At 48.7% G+C, this 20,537-nt stretch overlaps 2 protein-coding genes and 1 long non-coding RNA gene across 11 annotated transcripts in view; 1 reads left to right on the top strand and 2 right to left on the bottom strand.

Annotated features, from left to right (window-relative positions):
- Window positions 1-1,169: 1,169 nt before the first annotated feature.
- Window positions 1,170-4,757, bottom strand: LOC132349202 (uncharacterized). Its single transcript, XR_009497630.1, has 2 exons — window positions 4,608-4,757; window positions 1,170-1,518 (listed from the first exon to the last, which is right to left on the bottom strand). It is a non-coding gene; the product is annotated as an uncharacterized LOC132349202 (long non-coding RNA).
- On the top strand, window positions 4,406-13,249 carry TP53INP2 (tumor protein p53 inducible nuclear protein 2). Of its 2 annotated transcripts, none has more exons than XM_059897415.1 (4): window positions 4,406-4,648; window positions 8,518-8,692; window positions 9,242-9,410; window positions 9,864-13,249. In XM_059897415.1, exons 2-4 carry the CDS (start codon window positions 8,569-8,571, stop codon window positions 10,111-10,113), a joined length of 543 nt encoding a protein of 180 aa, XP_059753398.1. In that variant the 5' UTR covers window positions 4,406-4,648; window positions 8,518-8,568; the 3' UTR covers window positions 10,114-13,249. The 2 variants fall into 2 exon arrangements, with proteins under 2 accessions (XP_059753398.1, XP_059753397.1); XM_059897414.1 differs by having other exon boundaries at window positions 9,122-9,410.
- Window positions 13,250-13,853: 604 nt separating this feature from the next.
- NCOA6 (nuclear receptor coactivator 6) overlaps window positions 13,854-20,537 on the bottom strand; it is a 100,533-nt gene continuing 93,849 nt past the window's right edge. For all 8 annotated transcript variants that reach the window (XM_059895814.1, XM_059895813.1, XM_059895819.1 and 5 more), the window contains one exon: window positions 13,854-14,918. In XM_059895814.1, coding sequence (XP_059751797.1) covers window positions 14,875-14,918 — 44 coding nt within the window. In that variant the 3' untranslated portion in view covers window positions 13,854-14,874. The remainder of the gene's footprint in view (window positions 14,919-20,537) is intronic.

The raw sequence follows: 20,537 nt of genomic DNA, 5'->3' as shown, positions 1-20,537 counted from the left end.
CCTGGTCCGGGAAGATCCCACATGCCGCAGAGCAAGTAAGCCTGTGCGCCACAACTACTGAGCCTGTGCTCTAGAGTCCGCGAGCCACAACTACTGAGCCTGCGTGCTGCAACTACTGAAGCCCATGCTCCGCAACAAGAGAAGCCACCACAATGAGAAGCCTGCGCACCACAACAAAGAGTAGCTCCCACTCGCCACAACTAGAGAAAGCCCGCATGGAGCAAAAATGACCCAACGCAGCCAAAAAATAAATAAATTTATAAAAAAATAAAAAATTAAAAAAATAAAAGGATGTTTATTGTTTTTATTTCCAGCATTTCCATGTGTTATGTAGCAGGAAGTTCCAGATATTGTCAGAAAAGGAAGTCCACCTCAATACTTAGAACTGTCACTGTCTGTTTACTTGTCTATTTTCTCCATGAGCATCAAGCTCTGAGAGGGCAGAGACAGGGTCTGACTCATCTCTACGTCAAGACACCCAGCTTAAGATCCCCCCCAGAGTAGAAGTTCAGTGCATTTGTTGATACCAAACCTCCGCTCAGACACTCGTATTGAAGGGGAGCTCAATTTCTCCCACTCCCAAAGTAATCTTTCCTTTGGAAAGGTCACCTGGGTGACCATCTGGCAAGTGGGGGACAGCCTGCCCCTTTTCTGTGTTCATTCCTCCCAGCACTTGGCTTATCCACTCAAGATTCTGCAGAGTAGGGCTCAGGGTCTGGATGATCCCAGTGATAACTGGGACTTTGAGCTTTGATCCAGGAGAAGGCACAGGGGCCAGTTCAAGATGAAAACCTAAGGTTCTCATGCACCGTTAGTGGAAGTTTAAATTAGTACAACATTGTGGGAGAGCAATTTGATGGCACCTATTGAAATGTTAAGTATGTATATCTATCAATCTTGCAATTCACTTCTCTGATTCTATTCTATTCATAGAAGAGGAGTCACTGTTACATTATTTGTGGCAGCAAAAAATTGAAAGCCACCCAAATGTCCATCAATATGTGATAAACTAAATAAGCTTTCTTCTGCCATACAATGGGAAACTGTAAGATGGTTTTTGGTTTTGTTTGTAATGAGGAAGATCTGTGTATATTGACATAGGTAGAACTCCTGTGTCATGTTACTGAGTGAAATATGTGAGTCTGCAGGACAGAGTATATCATATGACATTTTTAAAATATTTATTTATTTATTTATTTTTGGCTGCATTGGGTCTTCGTTGCTGCGCGCAGGCCCCCTCTAGTTGCGGCGAGCGGGGGCTGCTCCTTGTGGTGTGCGGGCTTCTCATCGCTGTGGTTTCTCTTGTTGCGGAGCATGGACCCTAGGCGCACAGGCTTCAGTAGTTGTGGCACGTGGACTCAGCAGTTGTGGCTTGCAGGTTCCAGAGTGCAGGCTCAGTAGTTGTGGCGCATGGGCTTAGTTGCTCTGCGGCATGTGAGATCCTCCCGGACCAGGGCTCGAACCTGTGTCCCCTGCATTAGCAGGCAGGCTCTCAACCACTGCACCACCAGGGAAGTCCTATCATATGACATATTTATGTAGAAAAAAACAAATGAACCTACAAGCAGTATAAATTGGTACATCCTAGAGGCTATTTGGCAGTATCTATCAACCTTCTTTTTTCTTATTTTTTGGCTGTGTTGGGTCGTCATTGCTGCACGTGGGCTTTTCTCTAGTTGCGGTGAGCAGGGGCTACTGTTCATTGCGGTGCACGGGCTTCTCATTGTGGTGGCTTCTCTTGTTGCAGAGCACGGGCTCTAGGCCACAGTAGTTGTGGCACACGGGCTTAGTAGTTGTGGCGCATGGGCTTAGTTACTCCGCAGCATGTGGGATCTTCCTGGACCAGGGCTTGAACCCATATCTCCTGCATTGGCAGGTGGATTCTTAACCCCTGCACCACCAGGGAAGTCCCCAGCTTTTAATCGCTGAGCCTTTGATTAGAGTCTACTCTATGCCAGGCCCAGCACAGGCTGAGTGATGGGAGTATATGGACTGAGATCCTGCCTTTGGGATGCCCACCATCTACTTGGGAAAACACATACACACAATTAGTCACCATGACTTACTATTTATTGAACAAATAAATAACTGTACTGCCCATCAAGGTAGCTCTGGACCCATGGGTGAGGACAGGAAAGGCTACCTAGAGGAAGAAGGGGTGAGTAGAATCTTGAAGACAGGAAAGCTCTGAATTCAGAAAGGGCTGAAGAGGGCATTCCAGGAAAGAGCTTGAGCCAAAGTGTGGCTGTGGGAGAGAGTTGAAGAGACAATGAGGAGCTTGAACTTAGCACAAGGTGTGTGTAAGTGAAGAAGGGGAATAAAGCTGGAGAGAACTGGGGCTGGATCATGGAAGGCCACAAATGCTGTATTAAGGAGCATGGTACTGTGGGAGCCACAGAAGGTTTTAGAGCAGGCAAGTGGTGTGACAAGAGAGGCATGTTAGGGATTATTTAGTTTAAGTCAGCGAGAGGTCAAGAGAGGGTATGAGGTTAGTAGGAAGCAGATGTGATGGGCAGAGACTCAGGGTTGCAAAGAATGAGGATGCTTTGGGGACACCCCTCCAAGGGCCAAAACATTGCTCTACATCCCCTACACCCCAGCCAAGCCTCTGGGTATTATTTCCAGGATCCTTCTCCTAGTTGCTAGGACTGAGGAGTCCTTCTAGGGTTTGATATTAGGCTGGGATTTTATCACCAGAGCAGAAGCTCTGGCCTAGCTCACCCCCTCCTCCTGATGGACCAGATGGACAGCTCTCAGACCCGTCCCCACCAGCCCTGCTCTACTAAGAAAGGACCCAGAACCTCTGGAGACTCTGAGGATGTGTATTTGTAGTATTTCAGGCATTTCCCAGGCCACTGGGAATGCTGGGGGCCTAGAATATGGGATTGGAAGAAACCTGAGGATGGAGAGTTTGAAAGAATATCTGAAAGGAAACTTGGGACTTCCCTGGTGGCTCAGTGGTTAAGAATCCGCCTGCCAATGCAGGGGACACGGGTTCGATCCCTGGTCCGGGAAGATCCCACATGCTGCGGAGCAACTAAGCCTGTGTGCCACAACTACTGAGCCCGTGTGCCACAACTACTGAAGCCCATGCACCTAGAGCCCGTGCTCTGCAACAAGAGAAGCCACCGCAATGAGAAGCCCTCACACCGCAACGAAGAGTAGCCCTTGCTCGCCGCAAATAGAGAAAGCCCGCGCACAGCAACAAAGACCCAACGCAGCCAAAAAAAAAAAAAAAAGGAAATTGAGGCCCAGAGAGGTAACATGACTTGCTTGGGGTCACACAGCAAGTTTGGGGGAAATCAGGACTGTGCCCAGGTCTCCCGGGGAAGGCTGAAGCGCTCTGGGGTTTTGATAATCTGGTGCATGTAGAGAGTGGAGAGAGTTGGAGCCAGCAACTATGGGTTCAAATCCTGGCTCTGCCATTTACTATAGCTGTGTGACCTTGGGAAGTCACTTAGGCTGTCTGAGGCTGTTTCCTCAACTGGAAAAGGAGGATAACACCCACCTTTCAGGATTGTTGTGAAGATCAAAACACATATAAAGTAGTATAGCACAGTGCCTAGCACTCAGTAAGTGTTCAATAAATGTCAGCTACTGGTCTGGCAGCGGCAATAGTTTCTGTTGAGTGTATTATTGAATATGAATCCACATACTAACAGTGAGATTTGTCTGTTTCCGTCTGTGTAAATCCGGGCTAATAACCAGTCCCTGTCCTGTCACTTTTCTGTCCAGCCCCTGCAGCAGAATGGGTTAATAAGGTGTGTAAACGTTCCAGTGCTGAGCACTCAATGGTTATTCAGCCCAGAGCAATTCCTCTCCAAGTCCTACTCCGCAAAATTTCCTGCCAGCCTAACCAACTCTTCTATACTGCCGGGTGCTCCCCTGGAACCAGAGAAAGGGATGTCCCCCACCTCTCAAGCCTGCCCGGCTGAGGAAAAATGGGGTGGGAAAGCAGCGAACGCGTACGCTGAGAAGGTGAGACAGAAAAGGGAGAGCAGGGAGAAGGTTGGTGAGGAGGAGGGAGGTGCACGAACGTGGTGTGGAGTTGAGAAAAGGGTAGAGATTGAGGGACTTGGAAATAGGATGCAGGTGAAAGGACAAGAGGGGCAGTACGAGAGGTGAGGGCGCTGAGATATGCGGGGGGAGTGCAGGAAGATGGGGATCTCTTAGGAAGGAGTGGGAACCCTCCTCTTTGAGAGGTCCGTGGGTCGCCCAGGGGTAGGGGGTCCAAGCTTCCAGCAGTGGCTTCTCCGGGCCGCCGCCCCTAGGATTGGAGTCGGGATCCCGGGGAGGGAGCCACTAACTAGCCCGCGAACCGTGGAGGAGGCGGGGAGGGGGGATCCGCAACCTGGGATTGGCCGCCGCTCCGCCGGTCGGTGACGCGAGGCGGGCGGGCCCCTTTGTGACATCACAATCAGCTGTTCGAACGTTCCAATTTGTGCCGTGAGCCCAGCAGCGGCGGCTGCACAGACCCAAAGCCCCGCGGGCGAGCGCAGCGCCCTGAGTGTCCGACACGTACCCCAGCCACCTTCCCGCCCAGCCCCCGCGATGCGGCCGCGCCTGTGATCAGCCGCCGACCCCGGGACGCCCCGCCTCACAACTACCTCAGAGCCACCTCCGCCCGCCGCTCCGCCCCAGTCTCCAGGTGAGTTACGACCGGTTTTGGCCAGGGGGCTCCCGGAGCCTGGGGACACGCCCCGCGCCCCCAGCTCCCGGGTCTTTGTCTGTCTCCGCCGGCGGCCGCCAGGGCAGCATTCCCGTCTCCGGATTGGCTGCCGCAAGCCCGGTAGACCATGACGTCTCCCGATTTGCATATGACATTGAGACGTCACCAAGGCCGGCACCGCCCCCCCACCCCCTCTCGGCTCAGGTCGCTTGTCCTCCGGTGACCCGTTTGGCGCTGGGTCGGGGCTGGGCCTATGGGTGAGTGACGCTGAAAGGCAGCGGGACCAGAGGGTCCTCCAGTTTCCTGGGCTAATCCAGGAGCTGGGGTCAAGCCTCTGATCCCCTACTTTCGTCTTGCGACTTGAGAGAGGTTCCGAAGGCGCTACTGAGTCTAGGCTGCGGGGAGGGGGTTGTCAGGAATTCAGGGGCCCCTGAAGCTTCGGATCCAGGTCATTGGGGCAGCGCCAGATGGTGGTACTACCCGCTCCCTCTGGCTCCAGGTTCTGCACCCCTGGGACTAACATCATAACTTTCTCCGAATCCCTGACATGTGTGAAGCGCCTTAGCTGACGTCATTCCCAGCCCCCAAACGAGGGGTCTTAGACCCCATTTCATGGAAGGGAAACTGAGGCCCTGAGAGGGGAAATGGCTTACTCGAGGTCATGCAGCCAGTTAGAGTCATGCCTACCTAGTGAGTAGCAGATGCATTAGCCATGGGCACATACCTAGTAGGAGCTCATTACAAGTAACAAGTTACACATCCTCCTTCCACTGAAGACTCTACCTTGGGCTAAGCACCATCCAAATTTGATAGAGCTCCTAGGTTTCCTCACTCCTGGATCTTTTTCCAGGAGGTCTCTGGAGACTGGGTCCCCTTTTGAGGCCCTGACCCTCACTCTCTTCTTTGGAGTTGCCGAGCCCAATAAAATCACTGCCTCCTAGCTGTTCTGACCACAGAAATGTGAGTCAATGCCTGCCTCAGGGTGTCTCCAATGTTGGGATGGAGTGGAGGTGAGAGTTCCCTCTGTTTGGCTCTTCTTCACCTCCCAGCCCCAGAGTTGTCAGCTAGAGAGGACTGACCTGGCCTAGTGCTGGGGACTACAAGGCTTGTGCTGCCCCTTTCTGCTCACAGAGAGGGACCAGAGAAGGAGCGGGAGAAGGAGAGCCTCTGACTTTCCAAATAGATGGGCCTATGGGCTGGACCAGCAGTCCCATCCCAGCCTAGACTTTGCTCAAGGGTGGCCTGGATGGGATAGAGGTGGCTTGGGGTTCAAGTGTTATTCCGGGCACAGCTGCTATAGTTATTAAAGGGAACGGTTCTCCCTGGAGCAGAGCTGGGAACGTAAGAACCAGGAAGCTGGCAGGGTTGGGAAAGAAAAATCCTGGGAGCCTCCCTCAGTGGTCATGAGAGGGGGCGGGCACTGGCTGGCTGGTGAGGTTGTCAGTTCTGGCTCTGTCACTGACTTTTTGTGTGACCTCAGGCAGGGAGCTTCCCCCACGCTAAGCCTCCCTTACCTCAATCTGTTTGTAATTTGAGGAGGCCCAGAGTAGACTCTGGTACACAGTGGGTGCTCTGGAAAATGCAGGATGAATCTTGGTGCCAGGAACCTCAGACCCTTTTATAGCTGAGAGAGGCAGTGACTTGATCAAAGTCTGACTCCTGTCTGACTTCCCCGTGTCCCCTGCATCATTATATTTTGGGGGATTTACTGAGGGCTTCCTGACTGTGTTCACTCTGGACTGAATGCTCAGTGACCTGGGGCTAGGCCTGCTCTGCCACCATCTAGCCGTGTGTCTTTGGATAGACTTATGTCCTCTGATCCTCAGCTTGCAAAATGGGCTGGGTGAATATCATGGCTCCTGAAACACCTATTAATTTCCTTTTCATTTTCTTGATGGTCCTTGGAAAGAGGGTGTGCCTCAACAAGGCCCCAGTCTTCCCTTCCTTTAGGAGGGGCCACACTCTCTGGATTTTTGGTAACTGAGTCACTAACTCCCTGTGGCTACAGATGGGCTGGGATATGTGGCTTGTGCTGGGCAGGCACTAGTTGAGAGTGGCCCAACCTTTCATAATCCCTGAAGATCTACCACCAGGGAGGCCAACGCCCAGGCAGCACTTCCTTCTGGAGCCCACCGTGGATCCGCCAAATGTATGAGTACTCTCAGGGCATAGAGTTTAGGTGATTCTGTGGCAAGTGTGAAAATATACCCAGGGATTAGAGGTAGTAACAACCATAAGAAATACCCCAGGTGGGTTAGCAATAAGAGTAGAATGCCTCCAGGGAATGGAAGTGTGGACATGCCCCCAGGGAGTTTTATAGAAAGTGTGGAAACTTCCTTAGAGGAAGGTGACAAGTGGCTGAGTAGCAAAACTGTTGGCTATCTTTGGGGACATGTGGAGAGTCAAGTTCTAGGGACATCCAGGGGGCCTGGCCAGCAGCCCCTAGCCCAGGTCTAGTCCTGAGGTAGGCTTGGTGTTTATATTCCTGGAGCAGGGGGTTTCCTTCCTCATCTTCACTGAGGGAAGGACTGATTGAGGGCTTGAGTCCTGGTCAAACCCTCAGTCCTCATACTTAAGGGCTCCTGGGGTCTGATAGCTCCCTCCCTCCATCATCAGCTCTTACTGACCTGCTGTCTCTCTGGGGCCAGGCAACCTGATCTTCTTCCTCCTAGCTAGGGATGCTGCCCTTGAGCAGGAGCTTGGGAATAGGGAGTAAGAGGGGGGAGGGCCTGTGGGAATAGGATCTTCATCTGACAGACACAATTGAGGCCTATGCGATCACAGGGTGAGGATGCTAGCTGTTCTGTGGGATTTCTGCTAGCGAGCACTTTTCAAGCCACACAGGCTCAAGTAGTGGTTCTTAATCTCTGGGGTCAAGGACCGCTATTTAGGAAATCATGATGAAAACCAAGGTCCTTCTTTTCAGAAAAATACACATGGACCATGGCCCCAGGCCACTAAGTTAAAAATGCCTAATCCAGACAGATACCCAGCAAAGGCAATGGAGTATAGTGATCTGGAATCTGCGTGGGTTAAAATCCTCTGTGTCTTACTAGCTTTGAGATTTTGGGCAAATTATCTTACATCTCTGAGCCTCAATTTCTTCACCTATAAAAAAGGGATAATAATTATACCCACTTCCTAGAGTTATCATGGGGATTACTTGAGGTAATATAGGTAAAGTGCTTAGTATAGTACTTGGCACATGAATGTTAGCTATATGATGATGATGATGATGACGATGATGATGGTGATGATAAATAATCACAATACTGGGTGATTTCTTCCTTGCTTGGAGAACTGTTTTTACCCTTCAAGGTCCAGGTTGGATGTCCAATCCTCTGGGGAACCTTCCCTGACAGAGTCTGGTCATATATAGCACTCCTAGAGCATGCAACAATATTAATAATTATTAATAATAAACTAGTTGATTAGTTTATTGAATGCTTACTCTGTACCCAGGTGCTGTTCTGAGCACTTTGTGTTTAGCTCATTTAATTCTTATGAGAGCCCAGAGAGGATACTATTATTAGCTCATTTAATTCCTATAAGGGCTGAGAGGAGGATACTATTATCCTTGCCATTTGACAGATGAGAAAACTAAAGCACAGGTAAGTTAAATAACTTCTAAGGTCATACAGAAAACAAAAGCTTGAAGGCAGGCTGACTTACCAGAAAGGGAACACACACACACACACACACACACACACACACACACACACACACGACAAAGCTTTCCCACGCATCCCTGTTGTACCCTTATCGCTGTTCTGGGGGCTGGGGGAGGTATCCCCAGCCACAATGGGGAGACCAGTCTGTGGTGCCTCTGACTCCTCTCTACCTCCCAGGTTTCTGCACTGCCATAGGGCACCCCCCTGAGGCCTCTTCACTCCCCCACCATGCTCCAGCGCCTCACCAGCCTCTTCTTCAGCTCCCCGGCGCCCCCCGAGGACCCCGACTGCGCTCGAGCCTTCGTCTCTGAGGAGGATGAAGTGGATGGCTGGCTCATCATTGACCTGCCGGGTGAGGCCCGAGTCTGGGGCCAGGACTGACTCCTGGGCCTGTGAAGTCGTCATTAGGGCAAGTGGCCGAGCAGTTGAGCAGGGAGCTGCTAAGGGGTTGGGGAGTTCCCCCAGGCCTACTGGGCAAACTGGGGCTGAGGCAGTAATATTGGAGATGGAGGGTAACAGGGCCCCATCCCATGCAAGCTGGGGCCATCTCCTGGCGGTACAGTGTTGGAGTCCACACCTCACGCGCCCTAGGGCAGCAGGTCGAGACTGTGGATGCCCAGTGGGTATGGCGGGCGGGGCTGCGTGTCTGACTAACGATGCCCTTTCTCTCCCTGCCCCATTGTGTCCGGTGTGTGTGTGTGTGTGTGTGTGTGTGCGCGTGTGTGTGTCCCTCCATGCTGCGCCCCCTCTTCCGCATGGCTCCCCCTCCCGCGCCGCGTAGACAGCTTCACAGCTCCACCCAGCCCCGGGGCCGCCCCGGCCCCTGCGGGCCGCCCTCCGCCCGCACCCTCCTTGATGGATGAGAGCTGGTTTGTTACCCCTCCGGCCTGTTTTACTGCAGAAGGGCCTGGGCCCGGGCCTGCCCGTCTCCAGAGCAGCCCCCTGGAGGACCTCCTCATCGAGCACCCCAGCATGTCCGTTTACGTGACCGGCAGCACCATAGTGCTGGAGCCTGGACCTCCTTCCCCGCACCCCGACACCGCCCTGCCAGACGGAGACCTTAGCGACGGGTGAGCCGGCCGGGGGCGGAGCCTGGAGGCCTAGAGAAGCTTGTCTTGGAGGCTAGGGTCCCCGCTGCAGGAGCGAGCCCAGGAGATCCCCTGGCAGTGCCGGGGCGGGGCCTTTAGAGGTGGGTCTTCGAGGCAAAGGGCGGGGCCCATGGGCCGGAATGAAGCTAGGCTTGAAGGTAAAGGGGCGGGGCTTTGAGATAGGGAGAGGCGTGGCTTCGTGGCTAGGGCGGGGCTTGAGAGAGAGAGAGCTTAGAGGCTTGGGAGCGCTGAGGCAGTAGGCATCTCCAGGTTGGCTTGGAGGAAGGGCTGGTACCCACAAGAAGGGCATTTTGCGCCCCCCTAGGAGCAGGGACCAAATCGTGTGAGGGTGCGGGGACAGGGTGGGAAGTGCCAGCGCTCTCCTCCGTCCCCCACGACTTGTCTAGCCCTGACTGCCTCGCTCTGTCCCCGCAGGGAGTTGGCGCCTGCTCGCCGTGAACCCCGGGCCCTGCACCACGCCGCCCCTCTGCCGGCGCGGGCCGCACTGCTGGAGAAGGCGGGCCAGGCGCGGCGCCTGCAGCGGGCCCGGCAGCGGGCCGAGCGCCACGCTCTGAGCGCCAAGGTGGTGCAACGGCAGAACCGCGCCCGCGAGAGCCGTCCGCGCCGGCCCAAGCACCAGGGCAGCTTTGTCTACCAGCCGTGCCAGCGCCAGTTCAACTACTGAGCTTCCGCCGGCCGTGCCGCAAACCCCTCGCTGACTCCCGACCCTTATCCAGCCCCTCCGCCGCAGCCAGTGTGCTGCTCGAGGGGCGCCTGCAGCCCACTAAGGGCTGGACGCCACAACCTCCCTTCTTCTTAAGTGTGTGAGGTGGGGGTGATAGCCTCTCTCTCTCTCTCTCCCACTCCTTCTATTTCCCTATCTCTGATCCTCTAATCCGCCTCTGAACCCCCCGCCCCCGCTTCACCCTCCCACCTTCTGGCCCCTTCTGGCATCTATCTAATCCTCCATCTCCCCCACCGCCGACACTCCGTCGGTTCCCATCCTGATCTTTGCCCTGACATTCTCCATCCCTGCCCTCTGGTCCTCTACTTCTGGCCCACTCCTATTTCTGAGAGTGTCTTCTTCCAGTTTCATATCTGGCTCATTCCCTACCTTCAGCTCCCACTTTATAAGCCTCAGTCAATCTAATGTTTGGCACTGCATTCACTCCTGCTCCCTTATTACTCATTCCCAGTAATTCTCCCACTGAGACTAAAGGGTTCTGCCTTTAGTCTTCCCCTTCCCTCTCCTCTGGGGGCTGGGCTCCTTGGAGTTGCTTAGGCATGGAAAGGTAAGGTATGTGGGAAAGGACTGTGAGATGTGAGTTAAAGGGAGAAGGTGGAGGGAATCGAGGAAAAGAGGAAACCTACTGGAAATGTAGACAGGACAGACAGGTTGAGATGCTGTAGGGAGCAGGGCACAATGGGGGCTGGCACGGTGCTTACTCAGAGAGGCCAAGCCCTGCTCTCAAGCTGGAGCGTGGAGTCTACTCCCACATCCCTTTTCTATAATGCCACCGCCCAAATCTCTTCCTGAAATCAACCCCTCTGCAGGTCCCTGTATCTGAAAGGCTTAGTTAGTACCTTGCTGCCCTACCCACATCAACCCAGCAGTAAAGGCTGGGCAAGGCCCTGCCATCCTAGACATCTGTTCACATGCCCAAGGTGCTAGAACTAGCTTAGGAGAGATGCAGGCCAGAGGGATTCTAGGCAGGGGAAGGACACCCCCCAGAATAAGAATGCAGAATGATGATGCTGGGGAGGACAAGCTGTGGGGTGAAGCCATCCCAGGAATGACAGCCAGCCTTCATCTTGCCTCTGGCCTTGTATTTCACACTCTGCCAGGATGGCTAATAAACACTCCTGAGTAGGAGGCCAGGAGCCCCACTGCCACAATCCCCAAATAGTCCCTGTCCAGGTTCAGGGCCTTTAGGGGAGCCTCTCTTCATTTTCTTTCCCAGGGCTCTCTTCCTTTCTAGGCTGCTGGGGGGAAGCGGGTACCCTATGGTTCCCCTTCCCTTCTCCTCCAGTAAGTACCTAGAAGAGGGAACCTGAATATCTGGGTGAGACAAAGGGGACAGGGGCAGCCAGCTTTCCCCTTCTCACGGTGGGATTGACTTTTGGGCTCAGACACCAGCAACAGCCTCTTGGGATGCCCTGAGTTGCTTCCCTTTTCCTCTTTCTGTCCTTTTCTAGTGTGTGCTCTTTCTTCCTTGAAACCTTTAAGATTTCCTATTACATACTAACATAGGTCTTTCCCTTCAATTCTAGGTTTCTAGGCCTCACAGCCAAGCTGAGGCTTACAGAAAACTCTGCAACCCCATGCGGGCAAAGGCAGCTGCCCTCCCTGACCCTATAACCCTAGGCCTCCAGTGGGGTATATGGATAAGGGAGGGGGTAGCCCCATGGATGCTGGGATAGGGACAGAGAAAGCCCTGTTGGGGTCTCCTATCCAAGGGAATAAGCCAAATTTACAGTAAGAGCAGATCAAAGTCCCCATGCTGGTCCACTAGGGCCCCAGTAGTTGACAACCTTGCTCCTCTCTCCAAGGTTCTCCTTCAGTTACGACCTAGTCCGTTTTATTCTTCCAGCTACTCCTTGGTTACTTCACAGCCAGCTTAGGGTCTTCAGCACTTCCAAGAGCTGAAACTCCCTCCAACTCTTCTTGCCTACTCCTTCGCTGCCAGCTGGAGCCTAGGCTCAGTTCTGGGCAGTGCTCACGATCCTTCTGTGGGGGAAAAGTGAGTTATAGGGCATTTGGCCCAAATTTCAAAAGGCCCCTACCTTACCCGTATTTCTGGAGGCTCCTGTAGTTCTAGAACCCTCCAATATCGTCACCTGGCTGGTTGCAAGGCTCATGTTTTTGTACTTTCCTATAGATTCTGTAGCATTTGAGTGTGGCAATATTTTAATTGTGTATAGATTTCTAAGAGCCAACACTAGTTTGGTCTCCTGCTAGTCTGACTCCTGAAGCATCAGACCTCGTCATACTGTATTGACTGTGTATGTGCCTTTCACCTTGAGCATGCTTCAGGATTTTTTTTTTAAACCACAGAACTTGAATACATGAGGGAACCAGAATTCACAAAGTCCTATGCAACCTTAGACAGGAGGAGGTTAGAGAGTCTGTCTTTACTGATGTTTCAGAGACCCTGGTGAAGTTTGTTCCAGACTGCGTTACTTAATGTCAAGACTACCAGCGCTTTGCCAAAACTGAGTATGTGAGAGCGACCCCTGTTTCTAGAGTGAGTCCCAATTATATCAAAGGACAACTTCCAGTAATTCTCCAATACAACTCTCTTCAAACTGGGTGTCATTTCCAGCCTTTGCCAGTCTGGCCCCATCAGGGTACCATCTGTGTATGAATGCAGTTTGCTGCTGTTTTGGAGTATGCTTGCTCCCTGGCCCCCACCTGGAACCTTGAGTTTGCTCTGACCCATAATGTTAGGTGCGTTGAGGACCCCACCAGAGCTCCTGGATGACTCCTCAGATCCATGTGGCTTTATGTGAGGGGACTGAAGGCAGACATAACATGGCCCCTTATATCTTCTCTCTTGCCCTGCTGCCTAGTTCCAAATGGAACCAGTAAGATGAGTGCGTCCCTCTTGGGTGTTTTGTGTTGAGACTGGCTGAAAGGAGGAGACTCTGGTTGACCATGTAATGACATGTTGACAGACTCAAGGACACAACCACCTCAGCCTGGTCATGTGGCATGCCTGTGTATGTGTGTAACAGGATTCTGATTGTTAGATTGTAATGTTATTCCTCTATGGGAGAAAAAGTTAATATAAAGAAAAACAAATAAAAATCTATTTAAAGCACATTATGCTTTCTTCCTGAGTATAGCTAAAGTAGGAGAAGCACTTTGCAATCTCAAACACAGTATTGGCTTAGGGTGTTATTGTTAGGCTGGCTTTGGTTCTGGTTGTGTGTGTGTCATACAGGGAAGGAAGAGGGTAGATAAGCTTGCTTGTAACAGAGCCAGACAATGTGGGGTGACTCAGAAATAACTACTTCTAGAGAATCCTTATAATGCAAGACATTTAAAAAAAGGAAAATAAGAGCATGAGAATCACCAATTCATCCTTTTGGTCTCAGGCACTGGGTTATGGAGCCCCTGCAGGGGAAGGGATGGAGTATATGTCTAGCTGTAGGAGACACAGCAGAAGGCTGGGGTCCAGACCAAGATAAAGACAGGACCAAGCACTGAAGTCCCCTGAATGTTGGGGGTAGGGTAGGGGCAGAAGCAGCTGGTTTGGAGACCACAATTTTTAAGGTAAGAACAGAGCCAAGAAAGGGAAAAACCTAGGCACACTGATGAGTCACCCCAGGCCTGATGCAGATGAGAAACAGGGCAGCTAAAGAGTGGAACATAGTGGATATCTCTGAAGTACATAATGCAAAATGACAACTTTTATTTGGGAGCTGCTCCATTTAACCACGGACATGGACTGAAGTTAGAAACCTGACCTAAACTGGGCTATATTCTTGATGCTGTTACAAAAAATCTTGCTGGTCAGTCTGGGCTTATCTCTTGAATGGAGGAGGTGTAAACATAGTTGTTTTGGAGCAATCCATCATGTGCATGGAGAAGCAGATGAATGAGGTAGAGAAGAGTGCCATCTGGTTTGCTGATGGCTTCCTGTCTCCAGAAAATCTTGGGTGCCCTTTGATCCTCTCTACAAAAGAAATCTGATCAATATCAAAGCGGCTGGTACAGTGCTGAAAAGAGCTAGTTTCTTCAAAGCCAAGAATGAGTTGAGTGAATAAGTATGTACATTTTCCACAACTTGCCAGGTGGGCATCTCAATGTAATGAGGACAGGATGGGATTCTAATTCACAAAGAAGTCTGTTCCTATTCATTTATGGTCCAAAGAAAGAGCTTGCTTACCCAATAATCCCTTACCAATAACATACGTTTATGTTCTAGGACAAAGACATTTATTTAACACAGTCAGTATTTCACATTGTACAAACCCTTAGATTCTCTTTATTCACTGGTCCATTTCTACAACAAATACATCCAAAACACTATATAATAAAATTATTTACAACATTTCCAAATGAGAAGATTCCTTTTGCCCCACTACTGCTATTCACACACAGTACTTCCACAGCACAATACATCATTAGAAGATCTAAAAATGCTCACCCTGTACTCTAGGCTGCTTAGGAAATGTGAAAACTATTAACATAATCACATTAGCTCCTCTCAATACATGGCAACATTTTAGAAACCTTGAACTTCATCTTGCAACACCAAAAGGGTTCAACAACTCTGCTTTCCCCATTGCACTTTATGAAACAGGTTGCAGGGACCAGGAAAAGGACCACATTATTAAAATAACTAACTGTACAGAAATGGATTTTAAAAAGTCACAGCTCAAAATCGCTTTTTGTAAAATTCACACACATTTACAAATATCAAGTCGTCATCCAGCTTGTTTACTTGGATTTTCTTCGCTTGGATTGCACCGCACTGGTTATGTCTGTGGGGAAAAAGGAAGGATATATTCAGCTGAGGCAATTCTTTATAGCAGTGCCTTTTAGGCAGTCCACAGGAACCAGGGCTGACCTAGGTGGAGCCCTACTGGACCCTGAATCAGTCTAAGGTCCTCAAAAGGGGCACTCAGTGTGAAGAGGGTCTCAGACTTCTCGGCCCTGTAAACTAGGGCCTGGTGATTGGGGAAATGTTATACAGGTAGTGGAAGGTGAAGCAAACATACATGGAAAAGGAGCCAGGATGGGGAGAGCTGCTTTAGCTGGGCAATTAACCCCACAATCTCCATCACCTGTTTCCATCACCCAATGAAATGATGGATAGACTGACAGTGCTTTTGGTGAGAAATCAATGAGTGATGTTCCAAGCAAGTGAGTGAATTGTGCCACAAAAAAAAAACCAGCCTCTGGATCCCTTCTGGAGCCAAGCCATTGTTCTGCAGTGAGGCACTCTTTTTGCCATGCCATAGTCAAAGTCTCTAAATAACATGACTATGACCGTTGGTCAGCAAGTGTCTGCCATGGCCTAGCCAGGTATTATCAAGGCTGTGGATACACCTGTGTATGTACGGAAGGCATGGAAGCAATTCAGAGCAAGCCACAGCCTGCTCTGAGCCCAGGTGAGCCTGAAGCCTTCATGGAAGAGGTGGGAACTCAGTGGTTTATATCAGTGACAGGGTGACAGTAACATAAAAGGGAAGGAGTGTGTTTAAATTCTTTTAATTCCTCTTGTTTTATTCATGTCTTCAACCAACCAACTTAATCTTATCCCATATTTAAACTCAAACTCAAAATATAAACCCTCTCAAAAACTTTTTCAACACTAAAGTCTTCTACAGCAAAGTACAATGAATAGCCTGAAGCTCCCCAACTATAAACATTTCTTTAAAATCTCATATTGATCTTAAAAATTCACCCTCATTCTTCATGCTGCTCCGTAATAGATATTTTGGATTTAAAATGAAAAAAAATGTTTTAGAATTACTTCCCATCAAGGACAAAAAAATGTTTTCTATTTAATCCATTAATGTGTAAGATGAATCCAACTTATCCGTTTCTAGAAACTAGGCTGAACTCTCTGATGCTGCATGTTAGGTTCAGTATTCAAGCAATTTTTCTTTTCTCTTTTGTATTGTATCATATTTTGAGAACCCAGACTCAAAATGTAGAGCAAAAAGCAAAAATTTTACTACTCTGTTAGCTAAGTAACTGCTAAGAAGTGAAACCTAGATGACTTTCCAAGAGGTGGCCTGTACAGTGTTTTTAGGCTTCTACTGGTGGAAATTTCAATATATACGTCTTACTGGGAGATTATGATGCTTGTGCCAGGTGGTAGAATCAGTTTCTCTGATTTACTCATTAGTCTTTTGCTAATCAGAGGACAGTAAATCTGACAGGATGTTGACAATGGTGTTATTTTAATTCCATGTAAATAAACAGAGTCTCACGTAGCGCACAGCTCCCCATAATCAACCCTTTATGTCTAACTCTCAAGCTTCATTTTCACTGTAGCAAATTTGTCATTTGCAGTAAAAACATACAGGGTTTTGTCTTGACTGAGTGTTCATCCTTAGAAAAATGTCTGTTAATTAGGTCAACTTTGGGAGCTTCTCCTTTGTTGTGATATGAACGATCAAATGGTGTGTCTGAGAAACACACGTGTGGCTGGGAAAAGTGGTTAGGAGTGGGGGAATAAACAACCTCAGGCTCCCCCCTCCATTCCTTCCTTGCTTGTTCCCATCTGTCACTGCTCTAAATCACCCAATCATCTGGCAGGCTGCCTCTGCTTCTGAGGATGAATCAATGAGTGAGGCCATGAGTAAACAAGTGATCTGTGCTAGAAACTGGAAAAAAAAAAGCCTTTTAGACACTAGGGTGAGCCGTGGCAGTGGTGGTGTAGGTTGGTGTAGTGGTGGTGTAGTGGTGGTGTAGTGTGGAGCTTTACCTTCTAAGGAATTTTTTAAATTGACCTTGACCTTGCTCACTTCATTACACTTTTTACTGTTCTCCTTCTAGGCAAGATTTCTACTTAATTGTAAAAAAATTCTGGAAATTTCCTTTCAAAATTTGTATGGCTGGTTTCTAAATGATGCTACAAGAGTGCAGTTTCAGGTAGTTACTGTTTAGGGTTTTGCCTCATTCACTTGTACTGTAACGATGTATATAATTTGGTTGGTATTTCACTATTTAATTTTTAAGAAGCCTATTTTACTAGTGTTTTATATGAAAAAAAAATACTGCAGAAGTTAAACCTGTGTTGTATTTTTTCTGAGATGTTTTGTTTTAAGGTAACAGACTACTGAGATACTTTCTGCTCAGTTTTTATATGTCTGTTAATTAGGCATAATTAATGTAATACATCTAATTATGTAATCTAATTATGATGTAATACATCTAATTATGATGTAATTATAATTACATCATAATTAGATGTATCTAATTATGCTTATTCTACAATAATAACACTTACGTTTTAAGTATATTTGTATACTCTGTGTTTTTGTAGGTTGTTGCTTCTCAAGTCACTAGCTGTGGATAGGATAGAGCTATCACCCCACTTTGCTGTCAGAGGCATCTTAGGGCACCCCAGGGACACCCACAGCTGCTGCTGCTTACCGGCTGCTCTGAACTTCCCTCTTATTAGCATATTTTCCCAGGTTTCAAACTTGTACATTGAACTTCATGTTTTTAACTACTGATCCTTTCTCCCAGTTGAAAATATAACATAAAACTACTATAAACAGAAGACTAAAGAATATCAAGGGAAACTAGAAAAATCATTTCTGTGTTAATGGGGAACTCAACATATCAGGAAGCAGAACTACTCATTTGCCTATTTATAAAAAACACATCTGATCAAGTGCAATTTTAAAAAGAAGTTCACTGATTTGTGGGAGCCAATTTTTGTGTCTGTAATTAAAAGTGGCAGGGCAGTGGGGGTCGGTGGGGGGAACCAAACCAACCAAAAACAAAACAACAGATTAGAGAGTGACCTATCAAGCAAGTGGGCCTCCCTGGACTTGCCCAGAAATCTTCCATCCCACCTGCTCCAATCTGGTAGTCTAACTAGGCCTTGGCTAGCATGACATAAGCAAACTCTGTTCTCAGAGCAGAAGAATGATTAATGTTACTGGTTCTCAACAATACAATCTCATTATAAACTGCTCAGAATATTTCTCAGCTTTCTCATGAAAAACGCAGACTGTTTCTGATTTTGTTTGTGCATATATGACCAAAATCTTATATGAGTACGAAAAGGCAAAACCCTCTTTTCCCTTCAAAACTTTAAGTACTGATGCTGCAGGAAGATGTTCCAGGTACCCAGCACTATATATGTCTACAAGTTTGAGACACATACATTTCATTTATTTATCTATTTATTTATTGGCTGCATTGGGTCTTCGTTGCTGCAAGCGGGCTTTCTCTAGTTGTGGTGCGCGGGCTTCTCATTGTGGTGGCTTCTCTTGTTGCAGAGCACGGGCTCTGGCACGTGGGTTTCAGTAGTTGCGGCACGTGGGCTCAGTAGTTGTGGCACGTGGGCTCAGTAGTTGCGGCGCATGGGCTCTAGGGCACGTAGGCTTCAGTAGTTGTGGCTTGCAGGCTCTAGAGCGCAGGCTCAGTAGTTGTGGTGTGTGGGCTTAGTTGCTCTGCAGTATGTGGGATATTCCCGGAGCAGGGATCAAACCCGTGTCCCCTGCATTGGCAGGCATATTCTTAACCACTGCACCACCAGGGAAGTCCTGAGACACATAAATTTTAGAAGCCAGCTTGATGTTTTACGACACTCCCTTTAATTTGGATCCAAAAGCTCTAACACTTAAAAATCAAGAGCTACAGCATTCATTTCTGATTTAAAAAGTAACTTACCCTAGAACAGTTAAAGACTGATAGACTCAGGGCTTGAGGCTGATGTGGAGATCTAGATATGACTGTGATTCCTGGGGTCTGGCCAGAACCCTGACATCCTCTAGGAAACACTTACCCAGAATCCCTCCATGTAATATCACAAAGCCTGCGAGTCATTATGGCCTCTTCTAAGCCAGCTGCTAAGTCTCAAAGCATGGATGGGGCAGGCATTCCAACATGACTACCATCACCTTGGGACAATGTCCAGTTTAAGTGTACAGGCCTATACACCCCACCCCCCTTCTAAAACAGGTTCCAGCTTTCCATCTTTTCTTGGCTGGCACTTATCTACAGAGTGGCTCTAATTTGGGCATCTCTTAACTGTCCCAGCTGCTAGATTAATTCTTTCTGGTGCACTGTAAATGACACCTTTAGTATCCTGAGGCTCTGGGCTCAAGTCAGATTCCCCAAAAGCTGGTGTATGACATCTCTAAAGGTCAGCACTTTTTCCCCTGCTTTAAAGATAACTACATACCATATTCTAAAGCCTAGAACACCCTGATCCTTTAGGAAAAAGAATACATAGAATTGAGGGGAAGCAGATTTTCTCATAGAACTCCAGGAATCTTCCATTTTATGCTTCCTTCCAAACAGGTTTTTGCCTAGGAGATGATTCCCAGGGAGGGAGAAGAAAGTTGTTGGTTCCACTTCTACATCCAAAGTGGGGATACCTAAAGAGGACCCTGGCTATGGTGTACATGGTATGTATGGAGAGGAAAGAAGGCCCCTCCTATCCTCTCCCCTCTCTGGCACGCTGAGGTAAGGTGACTTCTACATCTCTTCTTTACCTGTGCGTGATCTGCAGACCTGTGGCCTCCTCCCAGGAGCTCTTGTGAGGCATTATGAAATTCCTACCCAGAAACATGACCTATCAACAACAGCTGAGTTCTCAGCTCAGTGTCTGGTGTTGGTGCACCACAACCTGTCCTGGTCTTCAGGCTGGTATCCTAATGGTACGTGACTGTTTCGTAGCAGCCCTGCTGATATCAGGCACTTGGCCAGGATGCCAGCTCTTGCCTAACCTAAGCTACTCAAGCTCAGCGCATTTCCTGAGAGGATGATACCCTCCCTCAGATCTGGGCCTTTGCACATGCTATACCTTTTGCCTGGATAATGCTTCCTCATTCTTCAGGTCTCAGCTTAAACATCATTTTCTCCAGAAAGCCTTCACTGACTTGACAGGGGAACAAAGCATCACGGCTATTGGGTTGGCCAAAAAGTTCCTTCGGTTTTTAAGTAAAAATAAAAGACACATTTTTCATTTTCACGAAGAACTTTATTGAACAACGTATTCACCGTTTTGTTCCACTAACTTCTGCCATTTTTCAGGCAACTTCATAATTCCATCTTCTCAAAACTTTTTATCTTTTTGAGCAAGGAACTGTTGTTCCAGGTGCCTTTTACAGTATTCCAGGGAATTGAAATTTTTTTCCATTAAGAGAATTTTGTAAAGACAGAAATAAATGGAAATCCAAAGGTGCAATGTCTGGTGAATATGGCGGATGAATCAGAACTTCCCAGCCAAGCTGTAACAGTTTTTGCCTGGTCGTCAAAGAAACATGAGGTCTTGCGTTATCCTGATGGAAGACTATGCGTTTTCTGTTGCCTAATTCCGGATGCTTTTCATCAAGTGCTGCTTTCAGTTGGTCTAACTGGGAGCAGTACTTGTTGGAATTAATCGTTTGGTTTTCTGGAAGGAGCTC

Source organism: Balaenoptera ricei, chromosome 15 (genome assembly GCF_028023285.1).
Source record: "Balaenoptera ricei isolate mBalRic1 chromosome 15, mBalRic1.hap2, whole genome shotgun sequence".
Classification (NCBI taxonomy): domain Eukaryota; kingdom Metazoa; phylum Chordata; class Mammalia; order Artiodactyla; family Balaenopteridae; genus Balaenoptera; species Balaenoptera ricei.
This window is presented reverse-complemented; position numbering and strand designations above follow the sequence as displayed.